Source organism: Pantherophis guttatus, chromosome 1 (assembly GCF_059756535.1).
Source record: "Pantherophis guttatus breed Tessera chromosome 1, ASM5975653v1, whole genome shotgun sequence".
Taxonomy (NCBI): domain Eukaryota; kingdom Metazoa; phylum Chordata; class Lepidosauria; order Squamata; family Colubridae; genus Pantherophis; species Pantherophis guttatus.
This window is the reverse complement of record NC_142063.1, coordinates 324,351,683-324,365,433: the sequence shown is the minus strand read 5'-3', so window position 1 is coordinate 324,365,433 and position 13,751 is coordinate 324,351,683. Positions and strand designations below refer to the sequence as shown.

The window sequence follows — 13,751 nt, the reverse complement described above, 5'->3', positions numbered from 1 at the left end:
TTGATCCATATGTTTCAGGGTGACATGGAGAAGGACTCACCTCGGATATCCCCAAGGTTGTATACAAATTCTTTTTTAAAAACCAGTGAAAATCTGGGGCCTGATCTATGAGAATCTCATCCCCGCCTAACTGAACAGTTTAAGCCATTCATTCGGCAACAACATTTGCTATGATTGTGCACAAGAGAACTGCTTCTGAATGCCTTGTGGAATGACTGCAAATCACAAGGATACACTTATTTTCTTTTGCTGACCTCAGCATTGGACTAGCTATATATAATGCAATTCGATAAAATAGAAGAGGGATCAAAGGAATTCTTTCCATGGGTGCCTTGTCTTGTTTTCCCTTGATATACTGATATGTATTTTGGGCAGGACTGACAGTTTCTCCATAATTGACCAATCTGTTTCTAAACCTCATTTAAATCAAAAGTGTAAGTTGATCCCCTTCCTTTTCCCAAAGTTTTCTTCAGCCTTAGGATAAGCAGTGCCCATTGGCAATATAATCTAATATATAAATGAATATGAATTCTCACTGAAAATACATGGAAAGGCATGCCAGAGCTAGCCATTTCTTCTCCTAGTGTGCATATGGACTGGTTCCTTAGAATAGAGGCCTGTTAATAGTTCCATGGAAGAGACGGCTGGATTTTTTTCTCTGTAAGGTTGTCCTATCTTATTCAGAAGGCCATCAAAAATATTCCTGCCAAGTGCTATAGGTTATCTGATCAAAGGCTGTGGACAGGATTGTTATAATAAGAGCTGTGGGAGTGCAGTGGTTAGAATGCAGTACTGCAGGCTAACTCACTGCTCACTGCCAGGTGTTTGATCCTAACCGGCTCAAGACTGACTCAAGAAAGCCTCATTTGTGTGCTTTCAACAAACAGCAAGAACATGGGAGAAACTTAAGGTACTGCAGTAACTCTTGCAACTATACATTAATTGTATCTGATCATTTTAAATACCAACCTATATTTTAGATGGGATCCCTATTCCTGTGGGGTCCCTTTGCTCCAGTCTCCTCCCATAAAAGACTCCGTTTAAATCATGATTTTCACTTCCACATGGTGGCGCAGTGGTTAGAGTGCAGTACTGCAGGTTACTTCTGCTGACTGCTGATTGCCAGCAGTTTGGCAGCTCAAGGTTAACTCAGCCTTCTGAGGTCGGTAAAATGAGGACCCAGATTGTTGTTGGCAATATGCTGACTTTGTAAACTGCTTAGAGAGGGCTGTAAAGCACTATGAAGAGGTATATCAGTCTAAATGCTATTGCTATATATCAGTCTCAAATTTTGCTGCACTCATAATAAAAACTAGATAGCACTCATTCATTTGGACACAGGTTAAACCAAAATTGTACCTTGATTTTCATCCAGCTTTCCAATTGTCTCGATCTGCTCCACCAAGTCATTGGAATTCCACTGACTCATCCCCAGAAGGATGGCATTCTTCCCTTCGGCCACCTCCTCTGCAAAAGAGAAAAAAAACAACCATGTAATTTCAGTGATGGCCTAGAAAGCAGAGGCAGGATTACTTCATTGACAATCAACAGGAAGCAAAATCAGCCTAAGTGGAAAATACCCAGGTTTTCCAGAGAGCTTTGCAAGGACATATTCCCCATATAATAAGCCTGCCTGTAGAAATAAAGGCGGCCTAGAATTTGAATCATCTCTTTTATTTCCAGTAGTTATCAGTATATCAAATTCTAGGCAGAGCACAATGATAAAACTTAAAGGGTAGATATCCCAAATGAATAGTGAACATTGGGTGCCATTTTTGAATGACACAACACCATCCTTACTGATCTCCTGATACTAAAAGTATAACCCTAGCTGTTGCCAGCAATTGCTTCCCACTCACAATATGACCTCATATATTATTTATCATACCTCCTTTTTTTACCTAGACTTGGCTGTCCCCCACTTCAGTGGGAGAGGCTGGGCTAAGTACAGTTGCCATCTAGCTTAACTAATGACCTACTCAGGGGACTGGACTGCATAGCAGCCTTCAGCAACTAAGACTCATTAGCACTTGTTGTGTGCTTATAGAAGGCAGAGGTAAATTGTCTATCCCTAAAGGGTTTGGATTATTGATGCAATGACTCCAAACAGGGAAACAATTTAATAAAGCAAGTTCAAATGCTTATAAGGAGTTCAGTTGCTACAAAATGTAGAGAGAGTTCAATGGCTACTACCTGGGAAATAGGAATTCCCACATATGTACACTTTAAACAGGAAGGTATTGAATTTAGGCAAATGGATGGCATGGGCTACATGTCCCACTATCTTCAGGACAAACCCATGAATGTAGCCTACGTTGTAAGATAAGAAGTAGAGATCTGGATAATGATGAGAGAAGAGAAGAATAATCTCGATTGAGTTGTCTAGAGTAGACCATATATAATGGAACCTTTACATGTTAATCATTTGAGTTGAGCACAAAAAAAGTGAAACAAATTTATAGTCAACAAAACAGTTGTGAGATAGTCAGGTATATGTGCCTAGACAGTATCCTGTAATTATTTGCATTTGTGGAAATTTTTGGAAGCTTGTTCGGACAAGGCCATTTTTACAAGCTGTAGTATGATTATAGTACAATAATTTAGTGGTTGGACTAGAAAACCTCCAAGGCTCTTTCCAACTCTATTATTCTATGTTCTACTCTGCAAACAACTAAGGCATAGATGGAGGTAAGATCTGGATTTATTAGTTATTAATAGAGGCCCAACAAAAGCTGGAAAAAGCTTTGTTTTTACCGTCTTTGTCATCCAGGAGAACCAATCTGCATTCCCACATTGTTAACATAAACTTCCAATAGGACTGCAGCCTCATCCATGACAGGCTGCATAATTATACCTGAGTCAAATTACTCATCCATCAAAAGTTGTTTTTTTTTTTGTTTGGATTAAGCTGCAGTTTATTTTTTCCCATTAAACCTGTCACAGGTGATAAATAGTGGTTGACTACTTCTACTGCTCCCTGAAATCAGGTAGAAGCTTGAACATTTTTGCTGACAAAGATGCGAACTATCCAGAGCAAATCATCTGATCTGCAACTAAATATGGTACCCATTTCAAACGTGGAACCTAATTTTGTTCCAACTTAGGAATTCCAACTTCGTGAGACCTGACTACAAGGCTGCCCTCCTTTAAATCCTCAACAGGATTTGTAAAGCACGGTGTAGAGAGGAACCTGTAAGGCTCCCTTCTTTTCTTTTAGAATAACCAAGGGAAGAAAAATTCTGCAATGAAGGTATTTACATCGAGTTCCTAAACAAAGCCTTTCCGTTTATCAAGCACACTGCCATTCGTTGTGTATAAAATATATCAAACTGAAATCAAATCAAGGGGAGCCATCTGCTGTCGATTCATTCATTCACTGAGGAAACATATTCATAAAATTCCTGTGTTCCATGTTTCAATAATTTACAATTTACTGGGATTGATTCTCCCTTCCAGGCAGGGGTGGGCTTCAAAAAGTTTAGCAAGGGGTTCTCTGCCCGGTTGCTGGGTGGGCGTGGCCACGGTGGGCATGGCCTAGTCGGCCTCCTGCTCCATGGCGGGGGGGGGGCTTTTTACCCTCCCCAGGCTCTGGAAGCTTTCCTCGAGCCTCTGGGAGGGCAAAAAAGGCCTCCCCAGGCTCCGGAGGCCCTTTGGAGGCTGGAAACGGGCCCATTTCTGGCCTTCCCAAACTTCCGGTAGGCTCGGTTTTTTTGCCCTCCCCGAGCCTCCGCATGCGCCCTGCACTTACCTGCATCCAAAACAGGCCAAATGGGGACTCCTGGGAGGGGAGTAGTGGGCGGAGCCAGCCAGGAATGGGATTTGGGGGTTCTCCGAACTGCACAGAATCTTAGCTAGAGGTTCTCCTGAACCCCTGCGAACCTCCAGCAGCCCACCCCTGCTTCCAGGCATTTCATCACCATATGAACAGCCCTGAAGATCAGGTCAAGATACATCCTCTTGGAGTAATCAACTGGGTGCCCTTCAGATAGTTTCAATTCCTATAAACCTCAGTCTGTATGATCAGTAGACAGCAATTAAAGGGATTGTTGTCAAAATATATGTAGGATACCAATTTGCCCAATTCCCTTTAAACCAGAATCTCTCTTCTCACAAGGGTTAAGTAGATGGTTCTAAAAATCTCAGAAGTCTCCTGAAAATCTCATATCTGTCTCAGACTTTGGGAGTACCATAGGATCATTACAACCGATAACCACTGATGGACAAATTTATTGAAAGAGACTTACCATGAAAGCAATTGTCTGTCTTCAACTGTGCTCCAGTAAACTCCATAAACTGATTTACAAATTGCATAAAATTGTGCACTGTGTTTTTGCTGTCTTAAATTTCATACCTTATATTCTTGATATACTCAAAATCTATGCATATACTGACATCAGTATTAAAAAAAAATACAGTCATATGTAACTACTGTTTTGGCAAGATCAGGGCATTTTGTAAAGATAATTTAACTCTAGCTTCACTGTACCCATGAACCATAAGTGCTCAATTCTGCAAAGATCCTTTGCCACCAGATATCCTTTTGAAATTGGTACAAAATATGAAACCGCAATAGCTTTGATTTTTAAGTGTCAACATTAGGAAATTTATTTTTAAAAGTATATACTTTTTAAATAAAAGAAGCAATACGATCTGTATTAAGAATATTTGCAGACAATGTAGTGTATGCCAGTTGTTATCAAGATATGATGAAACCGCAAAACTAATTTAGAAGATGTGCATTTACTACATACATATCTATTACACTATTCCCTTTGGGGGAAAACAATATTATCCACATAAAAAGGAGTAAAAAACACTGAGACAAAGAAATTAGGGATGAGAGAAGAAAAAGAAAAGGAAACATGAGAAAACTAGTTCACATCAACATTATTCTACTGTACACTGCAACACATCTTTTTATCTTTGCAAATCATCCTACTACTCCCCATGCCCATGTACCACTTCATATACTGTTCTTAACATTTTTTTCAAAATCATGTCAATTTCATCAATTATTTTCTCTACCTATCCTCTCCTGTAAATCCATTCATTTTTCTTTCATATATTTGTTTTGTAATTTGATCGTCATACATTCTCTATCACAATTTACTTCTCTTTCATATTCAATCCACTTTCATTCTTGTCCTAGAGTTTCTTTTGTTTAATAAATAGAAAATCTTGCTTTTTACTATAGAATTTTCTTAAGTACTACATTCAATTTACTCATTTTATATATGCATTTTCTGCAGACAAATAGCAGTGATATGTTCTACAGGTTGTTTTTAAATCTGCCAGGCTGGAATCCCACCTAATAATGTAGGCACTAAGATAAACTGGATTTTTTTTAAAAAAAAAAAATCATGCATGTTTACTCAAAAATTGACATTTGTACTTTAAGAGAAGCTCCTGCTTGTTCCTGTGGCAGCTTCCTTTAAAGTTCACATTATAATTTTCAAGAAGTACATTTATCAGGAGGAAAAAGAAGGCTTCTTATTGTGTCTTCTCTATTGAAGATTTTAATCTAATGCTGTAGGTGTTCTCTGCTTGTACATTTTGTTTTTTTTTCTATTTTTTTTATTAACGATAAACAAACATACATATACAAACATACATACATAAAAACAAACTATACATAAACAAACTGTACACTAAAATCAAGTCATGCAATTTGAGCACTGTGAATGGAGCTACATCGGTAATTTGTATATCCATATATCTATATCTATCTATCTATATATATATCCTTCCTTATATAACGATATTGTGCTTGTGCATTTTGTTTCTGCTCTGTGTGTTGCAGATTTAATGCTCTAGATTCTCATTGATTTAATGCTCTAATAGATAGTACATATATATTAGAGCATTAAATCATTGAGAATCTAGACCAACCCAGGTTTTACTAATACTGTTTTTTTAATAAGAGTCTTTGAATATAACAATATTGACTTTGGTCCTGTCACTACGTACCTGTGGTTGCTATGGAGAATTTGCGTCTCTGTTAAAACATATGTCTGAGGACACATACCATTCATGCTTTAAATGACAGATCTAGCTGAGCAACCCCAAAAATAGCAGCTGCCCATTTTTTCAGCAGTGGTATCAAAGAAGAGAACAGTGATCAGAAAAGTCACAAAAAGATGTTTATTTAAAAAAAGAAAAATGGAAAAGCTTTAGCAGATCATTTTTCCACTCCCACTTCCAAAGAGTAAAGACAGTGTGCCAATATATTTCAGGTTGAAACTAGATCTATATTATTATCTGTCATGCAGGGGTGAAATGTAAAATTTGTTACTACTGGTTCTGTGGGCGTGGCTTGGGGGGGTAATGTGACTGGGTGGGTGTGGCCAACTTTTTTTTTTTTAACTTTTCAAAGCATTTTTTCTAATGCTTTGAAAAGCCTCTGCCGATCAGGCAACTCAGCTGGGATCGTCAGAGAGTCTTTTTAAAAAATGCTTTGAAAAGCCTCTCTGACATCAGGCAACTCAGCTGGGATGATCAGAAACTTTTCAAAGCATTTTTTTTACCACCTCTTCGGCCAAGAGGTTGCAGGAAAAATGCTTTGAAAAGTCTCTGATGATCCCAGCTGAGCCACACAATAATCAGAAACGTGTTTTTTTTTTACTTTTAAAAGCATTTTTTCGTCGGAAGAGGTTGTAGAAAAAATGCTTTTAAAAGTAAAAAACAAAAAAAAAGCCTCTGATGATCGTGCGGCTCAGCTGGGCATGGTGGGGGGGGTGCACGCAGGGATTTTTGCTACCGGTTCTCTGAACCACCTGCTGCCATCGCTACCGGATTGGGCGATCCGGTCCAAACCGGGAGCATTTCACCCCTGCTGTCATCAATATTTGCAGCATATCAATCAGAACAGAATTGGAAGGGACCTTATAGGTCTTCTACTCCAACCCCTTGCTCAAGCAAGAGACCTATACCATTTCAGACAGGTGGCTGTCCAGTTTTTCCTTAAAAACTTCCAGTGATGAAGCACCCACAACTTCTGAAGGCAAGCTGTTCCACTGGTTAATGGCCCTCACTGTTGGGAAGTTTCTCCTTAATTCCAGGTTGCTTCTCTCCTAGATTAGTTTTCATTAATTGCTTCTCATCACTCCCATCACCCATCCCCTCCCACTTATGACTGTATGTTTGTAACTTTGATGTTATATTTATTTATTTATTTATTTATTGGTTCAATTTATATGCTGTCCTTCTCCAGAGACTCAGGGCGGCTTACAATGTGTTAAGCAATAGCCTTCATACTTTTGTATATACCTGCTTAGTAGGGCTTTCGGGACACCCCCCCCAAAGCGGTGTTCTTTTTTATACAAAGTCAGCTTATTGCCCCCACAAATCGGGTCCTCATTTTACCTACCTCGAAAGGATGGAAGGCTGAGTCAACCTTAAACCTGGTGAGATTTTAACTTGCAATAATTGCAGGCAGCTGGTGTTACTTAACAGTGCTTTAGTCTGCTGCGCCACCAAGGCTCATATATGTTGATGGCAACAAGATTATTTTATGCACAAAAATGGAAGGATACTTTACTCCCTACAAATGGATGAATGGTTGCAAAAGCTGATGGAATTAGCAGAGATGGCTCAATTGACTGCATTGATAAAAGAAAAAAACACAAGTGCTTTTGTTTCTACTTGGAAACTGCTTCCGAATTTTGTGCTGGAGATGTAGAAAAAATGAAATTTCGATTTTGGGTTTTACTGATTAAATAGATTGGTTATTATAGAAATGGCTAGTTTATACTATTATGTAAAAGTAAAAAGTTGAGGTTTGATGTTCTTTCTTATTCTACTGCACCAAAGGGAGTCGGAAGTCAATGCCTTTTCTTTCTTTTTCTCTTCTTCTCTTCACTTTTCTCTTCCCTTTTCCCTCCCCTACTTTTCCTATTATTTGCTTTTGTATTTTCTTTTTATATTATAACCAATAAAAATAAAATAAATACAAGAAATCTAAAAAGAAAAAAGTTTGAAAACAAGCAAACAAATGTCACCCTAGTCCTTCATTTCTCTAGAATGGCCATACCCAATTCCTGCAACACTTCTTCATATGTTTTTGTCTTTAATCATCCTAGTTTTTCTTCTCTGCACTATTTCCAAAGTCTCAACATCTTTTTTGTAATGTGGTGACCAAAACTGGATGCAGTATTCCAGGTGTGGTCTTACTAAAGATTTATAAAGCGGTACTAATACTTTACGTGATTTTGATTCTATGCCTCTGTTTGGATTGTATTAGCTTTTTTGGCTGCTGCCACATGCTGCTGGCTTATGATTTTAGTTTATTGTGAGCTTTTCATCTCTGCAATGGTCCACTAAAGCCCATAGATTCTCTAAGGCCAGCCTCAATTAAGGAGAGTTAAATTTAGAGGATCCAAAATTAATCAGAATGATTAAGTGGACCTAAGTTTAATTGGACCATGCCATTTGCATGCAGGAAGTCAGGAAATAAATAGGTCCTAAAGCAGATAAATGAAAAAAAACAATCCATAAAAGTTGTTTTGGCTGCAGATATCGATTGTCTTTGGGTACAGTTTGCTGTTATAAAGTTTGCTATTATAAAGGTTCCAAAATGAGTTCCAAGTCACAATATTTGAGCAAGCAATTAATTTGGCAATTTCTAAGATCTGGAGACAAATCTGAGGGGGAAAAAACTCATTTTTTCCCGTGCCATGCCTTCACTAAGATCATTCGTAGTCCAACCAAACCAAAATGCTACCTCCATTCACACACAGTTGATCATACAGTAATAAATTCCCTCACAAATCCCACTTAAATTAATGCAAGCAGCAGAAAAGTTAATTTAAAGAGATATACACAAAACCTTTGATAAATGATGTAACCCGACATTGTGCGTCATCCCAAAGCCTTCCAAAATACTAGGTTTTAAGCAGAAGGACCTTTTACATATATGGCAGAAAATTGAAGTAAAACAATTCGTTAAATGTCCAAAAAAGCCTTCTTCTAACAAAGCAGTGGCATACTTTTTGAGTAAGTTGAGAAGTTCCAGAGCAGGACTTTGATCTAAGAGCTTATGCCTGCTTTGAAAAGGGCATTTTTGTTTCTCTGTCAAGCAAAAACAAAATTGCAGAGAAGGATGGATTGTAATTTTCTCCTCACTTTATTTTTAGCTAACCTAAACTATGGTATGTGAGCCATCCACAGAGTCCACAGTCTAGTTTTGGCACAACATCAAATCTCAGTCCCTGAGCAAATAGATCAAGAAGGGAAAGCCATAACAAGCACAAGCAAAAATGTACCCAACCTCTTTCAATAAATGTGTATATTATATGACATAAAATCTGCATTATCTTGCTCTTAATTGGAGAAACATATCCAGCATATTTTAACTTTAGATAGAAATATTCAGCTATTCCATGCAGATAGACAATCCTCTCCAAAATGAAAAACCCCAATTACTCAATTTCAGATCACCAGTGGCTACAGCACCTTCCTTTCCTCTTCTTAAAAAAAACAAATTAGCCATAAATTACCCTCCGTGGAGAAATTCTCCAAGTACATTACAAATTCTTTTCTGCAAAGCCGATCTACAGGAATAGTTTTCAATAAAGCCCTAAAAGGAGAATACGACTGTAGACTTTTTCATTTTAAGAAAGCTAAACATAAATGTAAATCTTACACATAAACCATGCTTGTTAAACTCCCCGAAAACCTGACAGCTCAGAACCAATGAAGAAGGATTACAAACCTCGTGCATCGAAGAATTCATCATCAGAGCTGTCCACTGAGTCGATGCCTTCCATGAGCCACTGGCAGCCAAAGTGGTGCAATCCAACTGAAAAAGGGGAGAAATGCAATATTAGCAAACAGAGGATTACAAGATGGAATCCAATCAAACATTCTGCGTATTTAAAACCTTCCATCATTCAGTCAACAATTTTAAAATATATATTATTAAGCATATGCGAGTCTACTGAAATTAGAATTTATTAAATAAATTCAAATAGATACATACATACATACCGGTATACACATTTTAAAAAACTGCTGCTGTAATCTATAATTTAATGGCGTAAAAACATGCTTCTTTCTTCTATGCAATTTTGATGCAGACATAACCAATTAATCAATGACTAGATATAACAATTTCCTAAGTAACTAAATAATCATAAGGGCCTTGGCAGTAGTCATGGGATTTTGAGGATCTCTGTGAAGCATCAAACATAGATTTTTATGTTTGGGAACTTCTTCACTGCTATTGTGTCTCTGTAATCAGAAATCCAATGACACCGGAGATAAAGGACATTAAACATCAAGAGGGATTTGGAGGGGACAAGTTAAGAGAAACTCTGAATGATCCACCCTGGAACAGGGGGAAAATGGAACTGACCTATTTTATTACCCTGCTGTTGGGAGCTACAGAAAGGAAAAGCTGTTCATTTTCCCTTGCTGGCAGAAGCCTTAGGATTTGACCCTATCAGATTGCATTTAATTCAGATGATAGCACTTAAATTGAGGGCAAGTCCAATATGCTTTAACTTTAGCCTTGGAAAATCATCATATTGGCTGACATATCTCCCTTGTTTAGATAAGGGACTGCCCAGATCACTTGCAGATTTAGGATGCCATGCTACATTACGGATTTGCTTCTCAGACACATAGCATTCTGAAGAAACCTCAAACACTGACATATTGTTCATTTTATGTCCTGTTTTTCAATTAGTTTTGTCTGCCAAAATAACTCAAGTCATAAAAAATATATAGACTGAGCTGAACCTGCCCTGAGGCTGAAAGTCAAAAAAGACAAGACACATGGGAGATGAGAAACAGTAGGAAAAGGAGTCAGATTGACTGTTTGAAAATTAAGTGGTAAGGAAAATGAAGTGGTGAAAATGACTGTTCACCAAAATGAAGTAGTAAGCGGCAAGATGGTGTTTATACAGTACATAGTTCAGTCTGGGCTGGTTTTAACTTACTGAAGCTCTTGCTTAAATAGAAAGTTGTGACAGTTGTTCCTTTGGATAATAGATGGGGCCAGATTTGCTAGGGCAGATGGATAGAGGTGCAGTGAGGCTCTCCAGTTCCAGGGCAACTGGAAACAGCGAAGTATGAAACAGATTCTTTGCATCTGCCCTTTTCTTACCACTGTAAACATGTAGACAACAACACATATGTATACCTATCCTTTGTGCCCTGATCAGTGTACACTTGGATTCATTGCAGCACAACAATACAATTAACGTTGCTAGTTTCTGGAAAGATTTGTTTGACTTGTACGTATTTTAATCTTGTATTTTATATTTTATGTTGTATAGCGTGCTTTATTTCAATTGTGATGCTTCGGATGCAAATAAACAAAAGACCACTGTAAACAAGCCAAATGTCCTTTTCCCATTATATATTTTCTGGAAAACCTGGATGCAATCTCCCAAGAGTTCTTGACCCATTGATGGATGGATGAAAATGGAGTGTGTGCTACTCTTTCTCTTCCCCGTTCCAAGAAGTATACCTTTCTCAATGAAATTCAACAACAGAACATCAAAGACACTGACAGAATGGTACTGTAATACTTCAAGTAGACTGATGTGAGATGGCACTAAGGAAAGGACTTACGACATATTGTAAATCAGGGATGTCAAACTCGCGGCATCACGGCGTCACGACTTTTTCCCCCTTCGCTAAACCAAGTGTAAGCATGGCCAGTGAGTGACGTATCTGGCCTGCGGGCCATGAGTTTGACAGCCCTGTCCTGAAGTCTCTCAGCCCAAATGCTTGGGCAATGTTCTGCTGATACAAGAGGCCCAAAGCGCTGATACAAAGGGCCTTGGTAGTACAGTGGTCTAAAGCACCCTGTTATTAAGAACAGCTGCCTGCAATTACTGCAGGTTCAAATCTCGCCAAGGCTCAAGGTTGACTCAGCCTTCCATTCTTTCTAAGGTAGGTAAATTGAGGACCCAGTTGTGGGGGCAATAAGTTGACTTTGTATAAATATACAAAAGAATGAAGGCTATTGCTTAGCGCATTGTAAGCTGCCCTGAGTCTCCGGAGAAGGGCGGCATATAAATCAATTTTTTTTTTAAAAAAAGAGGAAGTTCATGGCCAAATGTATTCTTTCCTCTTCGCTTAGGTTAGGATTTTTCTTTTTCCATTTCAAAATTGCGTCAATTTGTTAAGAAATGCTATTTCCTCTTGATGTTGCCTCAAACAGCTAGCCAAGGTGACCTAACCTATGCCAACAGCCTGTGAATAAGTACAGGAAAAGAAAGGGACCTGCCATCTTTTCTCTATACTGATGTTTTGAGCTAAACTGGGCTCTTAGATCACTCTGAACTGGTGCCTAATTTATCTCTGTTTTAGTTTTCTCAACACTTCACTTTTTCCTTTGGTGTCATATCTTTTTAGTTCTCATTTTCATTAGTCTATAATTACAGTGCAGCAACATCTGTAACAAGTAACAATGACATTAAAATGGCAATATATGCATCATTATTGCATGAATTATTGGAATGACATCACGAAGTTGATATAAGTATTACGTGGTGTCATTTATGTCATGCCATTATGTATCATTTTGCCTTCTCCTTCATTGAGCCCTCAGATGCTTATACTATGGGAGCCTTTCAAACTGATGAGGACAAACTACATAATTAACAATCAAGTGTATAACAGGACAGGAGTCACACTCTGGGTGAAGATGACTTCTAAAGAGGTGTTTATATCCTGTTCAGGATATTATAGGTCACAGGCTGCTGTTGTAAGTTTATTTTAAATTTGTGTGACTCTTGTGGGCCTCTTCCTCTAATAATTAATTGTAGTTCTGTCCAAAGATCTTAACTCAATGATAAAACACATCTCTTCTTTCTAAAGATCTTAGTGATAGATGGCTTCTCAGCCAAGATAACCCTTAATAATAGATTCCAATCAGAGTGCAGAGTAGCTATTATTTTTTAAATTATATTAAGCTGATTATTCCAAAATTTTACTACACTCCCAATTGACTCATGAGTCAAACTGGGTTGACATGCTGGTAGGTTAATGCTAATCATTTGCTGTTTTCTTCTGCTTTTCATACCCAAACAATATGTTGGCATATACATGCAAATATCAATCATTCAGCCACATTTTGCTATCAACCAAATCCTCTCTATTTCACCTGCAGAATCCATTTAATATAAATACAGTAGGCTATGTTTTTATAAATTTAAGATATTCAATTAAAACTAATTAATGTTGCAGTTATGAAGCCAGTATCTTGATGGCTTTGAAGACACAGAACCTGGAAAATGCTAACAGCTTGGCTATGTTAAATAAAATCAACTTAATGCTAAGTGTTCTCAGACAAATAGTCTTTCAAATTAAACTACAAAAAGTGACAAAAACTTGCTAATTGAGCCTAGGTATTATTAAGATAAATGTTTAGGGCTTGAAGGACATTCTTTTACATGTCATCTTTACCTTAAAGGAAGCAATTTTGCAGGCTTTTATTTTCAAGCTGCAAACAGACTGTAATATCACTCAGGCAACAGTAGTGAAGAATCAATTTACTTAACACACTATTTTTTTACAAAAAATACAGTATGGACATAGCTGAAACTTACTGGGATTTAACATTTTCCTCCCTGCTTAAATCCTGAGGAAAATCTGCATCTAAAAATGTTTTTTGTTTAGATTCCACTAGCCCTGATGTGACCCACCCCCAAAGCAAACACCATCTATAGAATAATTATTTCTTCAGGACGTGAGCAGGGAAGAAAAAAAATAAAATCCTCCTCTATGCTTACTCAAGTCTC

At 37.8% G+C, this 13,751-nt stretch overlaps 1 protein-coding gene across 1 annotated transcript in view; it reads right to left on the bottom strand.

Moving 5' to 3' along the window:
* The window catches only part of PITPNM3 (PITPNM family member 3), a 141,575-nt gene that overhangs the window by 75,021 nt on the left and 52,803 nt on the right, over positions 1-13,751 (bottom strand). Inside the window, exons 2-3 of the mRNA XM_034421066.3 lie at positions 9,710-9,796; positions 1,360-1,467 (exon numbers count right to left, since the gene is read on the bottom strand). Coding sequence (XP_034276957.1) covers positions 1,360-1,467; positions 9,710-9,796 — 195 coding nt within the window. The remainder of the gene's footprint in view (positions 1-1,359; positions 1,468-9,709; positions 9,797-13,751) is intronic.